At 34.6% G+C, this 11,788-nt stretch overlaps 1 protein-coding gene across 4 annotated transcripts; it reads right to left on the bottom strand.

Moving 5' to 3' along the window:
• Nucleotides 1-7,005: 7,005 nt before the first annotated feature.
• Nucleotides 7,006-11,788, bottom strand: LOC144567184 (uncharacterized). Of its 4 annotated transcripts, none has more exons than XM_078317251.1 (8): nucleotides 11,371-11,788; nucleotides 10,164-10,450; nucleotides 9,493-9,840; nucleotides 9,094-9,351; nucleotides 8,757-8,951; nucleotides 7,959-8,366; nucleotides 7,745-7,853; nucleotides 7,006-7,564 (listed from the first exon to the last, which is right to left on the bottom strand). In XM_078317251.1, exons 1-8 carry the CDS (start codon nucleotides 11,537-11,539, stop codon nucleotides 7,320-7,322), a joined length of 2,019 nt encoding a protein of 672 aa, XP_078173377.1. In that variant the 5' UTR covers nucleotides 11,540-11,788; the 3' UTR covers nucleotides 7,006-7,319. The 4 variants fall into 4 exon arrangements, with proteins under 4 accessions (XP_078173377.1, XP_078173376.1, XP_078173374.1 ...); XM_078317250.1 differs by having other exon boundaries at nucleotides 7,745-7,856; nucleotides 11,371-11,787; XM_078317248.1 differs by having other exon boundaries at nucleotides 7,745-7,856; nucleotides 7,959-8,378; nucleotides 11,371-11,781.

Here is an 11,788-nt window from a genome sequence, read left to right as displayed (position 1 = left end):
ATTGCTGCATTTTTCTTAAGGGTTAAGTTAATTTCAGCTATTTTTTTTTAACTCTTTCATATTTTCTTATTTATCCTTTAAGACTTTAATATATTATATTTAGCTCTTAATTTTTCTCATTCTTTCTTATTTACTCTTTACACTTAGTTAGCACATTTTAATTTTAATATTTTCAATTATATCTCCTTTATTTCATCTCCTTCAATTAAAGTAAATAAAAGACATGTGAGAGAATCCATGGTGAGACGAAGGATGAGGAGAAGCCGTTGTAATGTAGATTTGGATCTCTCAGTTACTTTTTGCACTTGATCAGAAAAGTATTAGGCGAGCAGAGACCTTGAAGGGTAAGGAGACAAAAAAATGTAAAGCGAACATTGCCAAAAAAAATATATTTCAGTAACCCACTAATTCAATGATGAGTTTAGTTTTACACTCCTACTGAATCTAGAGTAGGATGCTAAAAGCACTAACTACTATTGTCTTTCTTCTCTATGCCATGCTTTCATTTATTTTAATTGAAAGAGGAGATGAAATAAAGGAGAGATATATTGAGAAATATTAAAATTAAAGTGTGTAAACTAATTGTAAAGAGTAAATAAGAAAGAATTAGAAAAGTTGAGAAGTAAATATAATATATTAAAGTTTTAGAGAAAAAATAAGTAAATAACAAGAATTAAATGGCACATAAGAAATTAACCATTTTCTTAATAAATAATTGGCGCAATCTCTGAGAAAGTAAGGGAGGGAGACGAAAAAGAGCCAACAAAAATATCTGATAAAATATTTTTAAATAGAGTAGAAATTTCCCGCGTGCTCGCGGTTCCGAGACCGAGAGATTCATTTCCTCTGCATTAATACACCGTTTGACTTTAGATCTGGACCGTTCGATTAGAATCCGCACGAACATTAAAGGACCTGTGCATTACAAGCGTGGACCGGATTGACCTGAATTCTGATCGGACGGTTCAGAGCTAACTCAAATGGTACGTTAATGCAGAGCATTCATAACTCAACTGGGAGAGAGATCCAGACAGAGTAAAACAGGAAATTGCCTCTAGTCTGGAATGTTCCGTGGATACTGTTGTGGGACACGGTTATACACGTAATATCAAATTCAATTAATACTTTTTCTCAAAATTATTTCTTTAATTACTTCTGGTTGTGTCGGTTCAGCAGCGGGAAGTTCCTTATTCAATTTTAATAATGTAAAAGAATCTAAGCATGAATTATATATATAATCATCAATGCATGAATGAATAGCACTCAGAAATTTGTTTTTATATAAATTATTAAGGGACGAGCGATGTCACAGTTCTTAAAAAAAATTATTAATAACAAATTGTGGCAATGCCACGATACTTTAATATCTTTTGTCTTGTTGCTTATTATGTGTGGAGGTGTGGCCAATAAGAAAAAAAAAAGGTAATATTGCTATAGTTCTTTCAAATATTTCAAAAAGATCGGATTAATATTATGATCATATCACTTTATTAAAAATGTCGTCCATCATATAAATCCCTGAAAGTTTACTATTATTTACGTCATGAAAAAGAAATGCCTCCTTTTTATGTTGAGCCCATCTGACCTACACCAATGTTAAAAAAAAATTAAAAAAAATGAAAACTTCAATTGATCGGTTAATCGACTGATTAATCCAAAACAGAAGTCTATGTATCATGTAGGATCTGTTTGTTTGTCACAAAATTACATGAAATGGAATTTAACGGAAATCTTTGATACAAACACACATAATTAATTATGAAAATATGTTAAAATGAATGTTCGGTTGTATTCTGAGAATTATCATAGGAAATTCTAAATTGTAGATTATATGTTACATCTTCATTCTCATTATGGTGTTATTGTAAAAAATATTAGATATGACTTGAGAATTAAAATTTACTTTAGTTCACTAAATCTCTACGTGTTATATAGGAATCAATACTTTTAGACGTTTGTTAAAAATTTTGAAATATAATGTTCTAAATATATTAGTTTTATTGATTTCTTGTTTAAATTTTTTTTTATAAATTGTTATATAGTAAGGTGTTACAAAAGATGCATAATTAATGTTCTTTTATTAATTTTATAGAAGAGGGAGCAGTCTTCTGAACGTGGGAAAAAAATATAAAGTCTGAGTGAATTGTGAAATTTTTATGAAAATACTTATGTGGCACGAGTAAAACAATTAATTTTTTTTCCCATAACAACCAATGGAACACCTCCTTGAGGGCGTGTTCGGCATTTCCAGTGGATATAGAAATAGAAATAGAAACTGAAAAATTATTGTTTATGTGAGAAAAAAAAATTCAATCTGAATAAATTTTCTTTTTTTCCACTTAAATAGTATCACGCTGAACATGTTCTGAAATTAAATCCCATTGAGCGGAACTTCCATTGAACTCCCATGGGGAACTTAGCTGTCCAAACATGGCTGAACAGTGTATCCGTTGGATACTATGGGCTCTTAAATGTCAGATTTGATAGTTGCTTTTCAAGATCAATTATTTCGTGTAAAGTCAAGTCTTTCAAAAACGTGTAACGACATTCAATAATAGAGAGATTGAAGTATGTTATATAATATAGTCTCGGTAACCTCTACCAAAAAAAAAAAAGACATTCAATAATAGTGTCATTTAACGATTTAAATATTTTTTTTAAAACGTCATCTAAAGAGATGTCTTTAAAGAATTTTCATGTTACGGATTCAATAAAAATATTAATAGTTTAACGGCAAGTTTAATTGTAGTTTTGAAAAGCTTGTGTAAATTTCAAAAAATTACACCGCGAAGTACAGTTGTGTGTTGTTCAACAATATTTTCTTTAGCTTTCTTAGCAATTTTTATGAATACCAATTTCTGAGGGCATATAAAATGGAGAGAGTAACAGCCTGCTGTCCTCTTCAAGCAGAGGCAATCGCGCTCTTGCAGGGGGTAGAGTATGCTATCTCAATTGGCTTGTCAGATTGCTCTTTCATCACCGACAACAGCACCTTAGCAATAGCTTGTTCTGATCTTAATCCCCCCTTGGAGGTGGATTGGAGGGCACATAGGGAAATTTTTGATGTATGGAAAAAGATGAGATCTAATAGGGGGTTCACAGTCCTGCATGAAAGCAGAGAAAACAATGGTATTGCAGATAGCTTGGCAAAGAGAGGAAGGAGAATGGGGGACTCTTTTTTGGGTTTTACTTATCCAATGTTTCCACCTTGGCCGGGTTCATCAGCTGACCAAGAAGAGATAGAATGCTTGTTTGTCTTTAGTTGAGATAGATAGATAGTGAAAAAGAATGTTTTTGAATCCTACCTGCTGATATTTGACTTTTAGTAATCTTTTAGTGTGATGTTTTATGTTTTTCTGTGCTTAAAGAGAACTAGCTTGAATGTAACACTTTTTTGTGGTAATAAAAAGCCTAAGGGCATGATTTAATCAAAAAAAAAAAAAAAATTCTTAGTGCATAAAAAGACCACCTCATTTGTTCTCTTTTTATGGAAATCCTAATATTTGCCCAAACCTCAAAACACCTCTACTCAAGAATTAAATTTCTATAGGCCCAATGCCGATGATCTAAAACAACCTATCATGATCTCCTGAGAATAAAATAAAATGCAATTCAAATTGTGATGATATTGTTCTTAACAAAAAAAAAAAAAAAACTGCAACATAGCAATCATCCTTTTTATATATATTTAACTATTATAGTATTATTTGGACTTTAATATTTAGAAAATTATTTTGTAACTGTGATTTGCTCTAATATTTAGGAGATATTTATAATAAGTTTGGCTAGTATAACATCAGTGTCATTTCAACCTATATAACACCAACTCTAAAACCTATCAATTTGACTTCAAATGGTGAATCCAAACCTTTCAAACCGGTCTACTTCATTAGTTGTGCGTTTACATGCAAAATTTATAACTTTTCAAATTTATTTAGTATTAAGTCAAGCGGTCAAATGTGTGAGTTTTTAAGTTAATTTTAATACATTAATTTTTTAATATTTTTACCGCTTGATTTGTTACTAAAATAACTCGAAAATATAAAAAAAAAATTGTATGTAAACGCATCACTCATAATGTAAATCGGTTTGAACGGTTTGAATTAGTCGTTCGAAGTTGAATTGATAGGTTTTAGAGTTTGTGTTATATAGGCTGAAATGACACTGATATTATACTAGCCAAACTCATTTATAGTATCTCATCACGTACATTTTATACAAAAAAATATATATATAAACATTCATTCAAATATTGTTATTATTCTCAATATAAAAACATATAATAAATTATTTTATTCAACTAAGTTATTTATATTATGTAAAAATTAACATCAATAAATAATTGTATGTAAATTTTCATTGAGTCGGCTGTATAATAATTAAGTACTCGACGACATAATATCCGACCAATCGTATTCTTTCTATAACAATAATATTAATCTATGACTGTAGCGTAAGCAAAGGAAATGCTTTCATACTAAACTATTAACAACCGACCAAGGAAAACGAAAAGGAGATTTGACGAGACTTCCTTTCTTCTAAATTCCTAAGTTCAAACGTCGTGATATATTAAGAAAATTATTTTTCACCTTTTTGTCCTGAATAAGTAATAGATTAGAATAACTGTCTTCTATGTTCAATTATGTATAAATGGAAGGTACTGCATTCAGTTTGATAATAAGTTGAGATTAAGATAATTTTGTTTTCTTTTATCTCTCTTTTATTTTCTTAACTCCCACCTTCTGAAATGGTCGACGTCTTTTTTATAAAAAAAAAAGGGAAATCATGAAAGAATTGGCTTCAGCGAGATTTGATTTTTTTTTTTTTATATATATCGTTATATTCTCTAGTCAACTCATATATATGTAAAATACGACAAAGAATTCATTAGGTTTCTGTTAAAATTTAATATAAAACTCGTTTTTTGACTCAAGACTTTTTTTTTTTATTAAAGCCTTCGTATTAAAACCGCATCATAGTTGCACCATTTGAGTATTTGACATACATTTGAATTAGGCTGGGGTGCTATGGATAGCATAGTGGCCTCCCGTGCTACGGCTCAATATTCAAGTTTTCAAAATTCAAACGGTCGATCCGAACCGTTCATCTTATTCTCCATATTAATATCTGCTTGGAGACCAAATTTTATAATTTTCTGAATTTTTTTACTATTTATTAAGCCACTTTGAAAATCGCTAATCCAACGGTTTTACTGTTTTGTGCAGCCACCGTTGGATCAACAATTTTGTAAAATACTTAATAAATAGTAAAAAAATTCATAAAAATGTAAAATTTTGTCTCCAAGCAGATATTAATATGAAGAATAAGATGAACGGTTCGGATCGACCGTTTGAATTTTGAAAACTCGAATATTGAGCCGTAGCATAGAGGCCTCTATGCTATCCATAGCACCCCAGCCTAACTCTACATTTGAATGGAATAATCTCAACTCTAAATAGCCTATGATGACGTATGTGTAAATGCAAGTCTTAACGAGTGTGCATTCATACACATATTAGGAGCTTAATTGCAGTTATCAAGCATATAGTATTACTCAAAATGAGCACGACTTGAAAACCCGTATGTGACCCCTTTTTGAGTGTTTGGATCATTAGCGGGTCTTTAAAAATGATACTCTCAATTGTACCCTCTCTTTCTGCAATTGCTAGATCATTACTTAGCGGATTGCCAATAAGCTAGCTTAAAATATTATGGGACTCGACATGTCACTTACCGAGTCCATGCGGTCGTCTCATGTACTCTGTCAATTAGCGCTTGGTAGCACCAGGCCGTCTCAATTAGGGGTGATTAATGAGCGAGCATGAGCGAGTTAGGGTATGCTCATGCTCGCTCATTAAGTAAATGAGCGAGTTGTTAATGAGCAAGTTTAAATGAGCGGATAAATGAGCGAGTTGTAAATGAGCGAGCTTTTAATGAGCGAGTTATGAGCGGCTCACGAGTTATGACTCATAACAAAATTATATAGTGTGCCCACGCATAACAAAATTTGTTAAAAGTCATCATAACAAAATCCAACAAATTGTCATAATTCATTTAAATGAGAGAGTTGTTATGACTATTACTTGTTTTGGGATTTAGGCAGAGGTTTTGGTTCTGCCGATTTACAAAAAAAAATGAATATGAAACTATGAATATTAGTATATTACACACGATTAAATGTTACATTGTGCTCACTATATTACACAAGATCAAATATGAAACTATACTTACTATCTATCAATCTTAATGAGGCAAGGTTGATGTTACACAGAATTACATAAGATTAAATGTGGCAAGGATTAGATGTGGCAAATGCTTAATGAGCGAGTTATGAGCGAGTTGGGTCATGCTCATGCTCGCTCATTAAGTAAATGAGCGAGTTGTTAATGAGCGAGTTTAAATGAGCGGATAAATGAGCGAGTTTAGATGAGCTTTTAATGAGCGAGTTATGAGCGGCTCACGAGTTATGAGCGATTTACTCACCCCTAGTCTCAATCAACAATGCTCTGTTATTGATATTGTATTACTGCTCTCGACTTCGCAGGAAGATAAGATGATGATTCTTCTTCTTTTTTTTAATTGATGATTATATTTGTTCGGAAAAATTGTCAGATTTTCGTTCAATACAAAACTTACTTATTTTTGGGAAAAAAAACAAACACTGCATATTTAGAAAAGAAAATTATGTACGGTTTTTATTTAAAAAAATTGTTAATCTTATATTAAATAAGAAATTTTTCGTAAACAATAATTAACATTCTCCTCCTTCAAAGGCCCATTAACAACTCGACACTCGTACTGTAATTAGTCTGTGTTGCGTCGCCATGCTAAATTGAGGCATTATACTGTCGCGACACCTTTTGCTTTCGTGCTTTGTCGCCATTTGAAAATTCTATTTCTGACATGAACGGGAGATTTGCGTTACTCATCCACAGAGAGAAATAAATTAAATAACTAAGCCAGAGAAGGGAGTTAAAAATACAAAAATAACTAAGCCTATAAAAATGTTCTGTTGGGACGCTACATAACATACTATGGGATTCGCATCTGCAATTTTACAAGAAACCAGAGTTATACATTTTGGTAGAATATATCTTACAAGAAAGACAATATCCTCTAAAGTACACATTTCGCCTGCTACACAGTCAAACTACAACACTACAACACTACATTTACTAAGCATGCGGGAGTATTAATTTACAAGATAAACTTCAAAAACCAGTATAGTACCAGAAATGCTATTAAATCCCAACTTCACACCCAAATATCTGTCAGCACAAAGTTTGGGCTTATGAACTGCCACCTACGACTTCATGGAGTTAGATTAGACAGTAAGATTGTACACCTACATTTTTCCTCTTAACAATACTACAACGAAGTGACCACATTACAATGCAGAGGATGACAGCTGCAACAAACCAGAATAGATATGAAACTGAGTACATTCTCGGGGCTCTTTTACGGGATGCAATGGATTTTGTTTCCACAGATTCAGCTTCCACTGGACCTGTTGTCTTCTTGCGAAGCCTTGCTGTGTCTTTATCTTTAGGTGCATCACTATCATCTGCATATAGAAGAAATCGAGTTTTAGTACGAAAGAGATTAACAATTTATAACCCAAGAATTGGATAATCAAAATCATAACCTCTATCACCCATTAAACAACTGGAACATCACTAGATTTGCAATAATTCTATATACTAGATACAAATAGAACAATATATTGGCAGATAATTTCTATTACCATTTACAGAGAGCTCCTCAAGCTTGCATACACTGGAGGCATCTGAAGAGGCAGCTCCACATTCAGCACTAAATTCATCAGAGTTCTCATCATCCACTTGCTCACTAAGCTGCTGTCACCACACAATACAAAGTAAATATAAACTCGACCCACGATAAGAGTGGTGAAGAAAAAGAAACAAATCCCAAGCAGTATAACATTTAGGATGACTAACCTCAGTTTCATCTTGTTTCACTGATCCACGAGGGGAACAAGACATGGTTCCGATATCCAACCTGGTCTGCAGGCACAGCCTTCTCTGTGCATTTCCATGATTTGAAATACCGCTTGTTTGTACAGATTGTCTCTGGTAGGGCCCATCTCTAGTCCTTGTGATTATCCCTGTGCCTTCAATAGTATCATCGTTGGCCGATATCTGGTTAATTTGGTAACTTGAGGAGAGAAAATTTGTATTTTGTTGATTCCCGACTTCGAACCTTCTGGGTGCAACATTGTGGGTGAATAAAGGCTCGGGTTGGCGGGGCATAATGGTGATACCAGTGGCCTCAAGGGCACTGGTATTGTTGCTTGTCATCAAGTTGTTCTTCTGAGTGCTTGACTCCTCCAGCGAGTTGAACAGATCCTGAAAGATAGGCTACGTAATGTCAGATAACTAAAAAAAAATAAGTAGATAAGAAATCTACAAGTACCTAAAGCAACTTGCACTTCTTTCCATCTTGATTCTGACAAGTTATAAATATATCGAATTTTCATCCCAGATAATGACCAGTTTTTTGTGGTATACAATGGTATATCATTATTCTTTAATCCTCCAAAGGGCTGTGAAATTATTTGTCCGGAAATACAAGTCATAATTATTTGTCTGAAATTATTACAAACTTTTGCCATTTACTTTTACGTTTATTATCCAAAAGTAACACCGGGTATAGACGAATAAATAAGTAACAAATGAAATCAGAATTGAAGACAAAATAAAACAAATTATTGATTAATTGGCTGTAGCAGTATAGACCTGCAAAGAATCTGCTCCGGAATCAACAGAATACACATCCTGATCAGTGCTTTCGTATGGGAGAAGAGCAGCATTTTCATACTGAGATCCATTCATAACATCATCAGTACTGAAATCAGGCACATCCAGCATTAGCAGCTCCTCTACGTTGATCATCCCATCTGGCCACACAACTTCATCCTGATTCACAACCCCCTGCAATCATTTATGAAGAATCAGAGAAAGGATAGAACAAAATAGGTTGGTATATACCAGCACTAACAAACACGCCAACCCTTGCAATATACCTACAGGGGCTTTAAGGCACCATGCACCGAGTAGAAAAATGTCTAATTACCTGATTGGGACTTTCCAAATAGTCGGATATGGCAACATCAGCTGAATTGCCCTGCTGTGTTGACTCATCAGGTGAGCACACATGATCTGCAAAAAAGGAGTCGATAAGAAACCCCTCATCTGGCTGATTATTGTCATTGCCCGAGTGCACAACCAAGTGATGATTCTCTTGATTTGCAGGACCAAATATATACTCGCTCTTCTCATACTGAGGATTAGAGATCTGATCTAGAAGGGCGTCAGGTGGGGGGCCCATGTACTGTTACAAGCAAAAGTTCACAAATTAGTGCTCTATTAATTTTTCTAAAATATGTAACATTGTATTAGTTACATGAACATTGCAACCGCATAGAACAGGACGTCCAAAAAAAAAACTAAAAAGAAAAAGAACTTCTCTTACCGTTTTTTGAGGTAGTAGACCAATGTCAGAATTGGAATTATTATCATCTTGCTTTGCTGGTTTGCAATCTGTTCCCTCCAGCCATCTCTGGATACCGACCGTCTTGCCGGCAACAGAATTTGGCAAATTTGATCGGCTCTCTTGCAAAACAGATTTGCGGCCTACAGGAGCAGTAATTTCATCCGAGATTTCACCATCTTGCTGTGTCTCACCAGGAGATGAACGGGAAGGGGCCGGCGAGAAGCCGCTCCTGTCAACCTCATCAACATTTGGGAGTTCAGCCTCGTCAGTTTGTCCAGGGGCTCTCTCGTCTGCCTTTCTAAATAGCTTGTAGAGAACATAACCACCCTGTATTGTAAATAAAATAATATTACATTTACTCTGATAAAAAAAATAAAAAACTCGGGGGGAAGGGCCCAAATGTGCAGAGAAATGCAGAAAAACACATTCATGTCCTGACCAAAGCACGAAGTAGTGTCCTACCATCAGTTCATCTGAAGTTTCCACAATAAGTACACTAACATGTGAATATCAAACTTACGATACAGAGAACTGTTTACATTCCTGGTAGAACAAGCACTTCTTTTGAAAATTCAGACAGGGAGGGCTACTGCAAATCTTATGTTAAATATAAGCATAAATTTCAATAGCAAAGATAAACAAATCCAAACCTGTTCGCCAGAATCGTACTCAGGCTCAGTAGTGCGATACTCATGCATAATCCAGTGGGTGCGCTCACCACGAGGTGCCCGCCCCTTGTGGAAAACCAGAGTTTTCTTCATACCCACCATAGTAGCCTGACGAGTGGGGCCCTTGGAACGGATAACTCTGTCCTTCCCAGTTGCCTTCCAGTAGCCTTTCTCAGTAGCTCGATTCGAACGGCTACCGTTTGGATATTTTCTGTCCTTTGGAGCAAAGAAGAACCATTCTGGGTCCTCTGACCTTATCAAAGCCTTGACTGTGAATGGATTAAATTCAGAGGTAAGTACAAAGCAGGCGGTCTTTAAAAATACTTCAATATGGTAAAAAAAAGCTGAAAGGTGTTGATTAAATTTGCATTGACTAATAGTTATGGTATAATTTAACACAAAGTTAAGGATCATTAGTCACTAAATTAGGCAAGTTACATTTAAGTGTAAGAGATGCAGTGTACACTTGTTTTTTACAGAACATAATTTATAAATTTGAACCAAGTATAAGGAGATGATTTTGAAAAATACAAAAGATGAAAAGCTTGGACCTAAATTAAGCTTCATATATTGTTAAACAAAAGCTGTTATATGGCCTTGCACCAAAGAGAGAGATATATATTTACTTATGACACACACCATGTATCTGTAATGTATTTTTTTATTATAAGCTAAACACCAGTAAAATGACCAAATAAGCAAAACCAGTTTACTTGTTAGCAGTAGTAACTAGCAGTGGAGATTTTCAGAGTTTTGGTTTATCAAAATAATACTTGGTACTCTTTATCTTAGATCGTAGAGTACAGCAAAACTTAGAATCCATTCATTTCAGACAAATTTTATTAAACAGTAAAAACCCAAAATAAAAATTATACAGGTCGGGCCAGGTCCAACCTGCTTGCTGTTCAAGTCACATTGACACACCCAACCTGCGGCTGTTTCAGGTCAGGTAAGCTAAAGAATTGCCACCTCTAATTACTGCCGCTGCTTAGTTTTAGCCAAAATCAAGAGAAAATAAAAGTATGAAATGAAGCATTTTTCCCGAGTAACCTGCCACGCGGAAATCAGGTATCAAGTGCGGTGATCATTACCAGTAAGGCCAAAAACAGCAATATATAACTAAGAGTTGGGGATTCAAGATAAACAAAATAAAAAATCTACGAAACAACAAATAGTAATGAGTTGCTACCTGGCAGATCCCATGGTTCGCACTTGCACACATCGATTTCTGGTATAACCTCCCGTTCAGACCGGATCTCTCCAGTAATCTTCCTCTTGAGGTAGTGGTTCACGAGCTCCTCATCCGTCGGCCGGAATCGGAACCCTAGCGGGAGGGATTCTAAGGGTATTACCGTCATTTTCACCTCTCAAGCACAGATAACTTACAAGCTAAGGAATTTCAGTTTGAACAAATATATCGACGAAATTCGGCGCTCAGGTCTCGATCTAGGGTTTGGGTTTAGCGAAAAAGAAAGAGTTTATCTGACTTCTTTTCAGCTACGTTTCTTGTATTTCTTTTGCTTTTTCCTCTTTGTGTCTTTAGAGAAGGAAGAGCAGCAGTGTTAACACAGAGTTATGGACCAGGAGATTTCGCTGTATATACCTAC

The sequence above is a fragment of the Carex rostrata genome, chromosome 16 (assembly GCF_964058835.1).
Source record: "Carex rostrata chromosome 16, lpCarRost1.2, whole genome shotgun sequence".
NCBI classification, from domain to species: domain Eukaryota; kingdom Viridiplantae; phylum Streptophyta; class Magnoliopsida; order Poales; family Cyperaceae; genus Carex; species Carex rostrata.
Note: the sequence above shows the minus strand (reverse complement) of the source record. Positions and strands in the feature narration are given on the sequence as shown.

Bases quoted from the DNA above. Each gene is read 5' to 3' on its own strand.
- LOC144567184 (XM_078317248.1), bottom strand. From the start codon at position 11,539: ATGACGGTAATACCCTTAGAATCCCTCCCGCTAGGGTTCCGATTCCGG. The intron at 9,352-9,492 runs GTAAGAGAAGTT...TGCTTGTAACAG, and splicing joins GTCTACTACCTCAAAAAACG to TACATGGGCCCCCCACCTGA. The intron at 7,857-7,958 runs GTTAGTCATCCT...GTGTGGTGACAG, and splicing joins TGAAACAAGATGAAACTGAG to CAGCTTAGTGAGCAAGTGGA.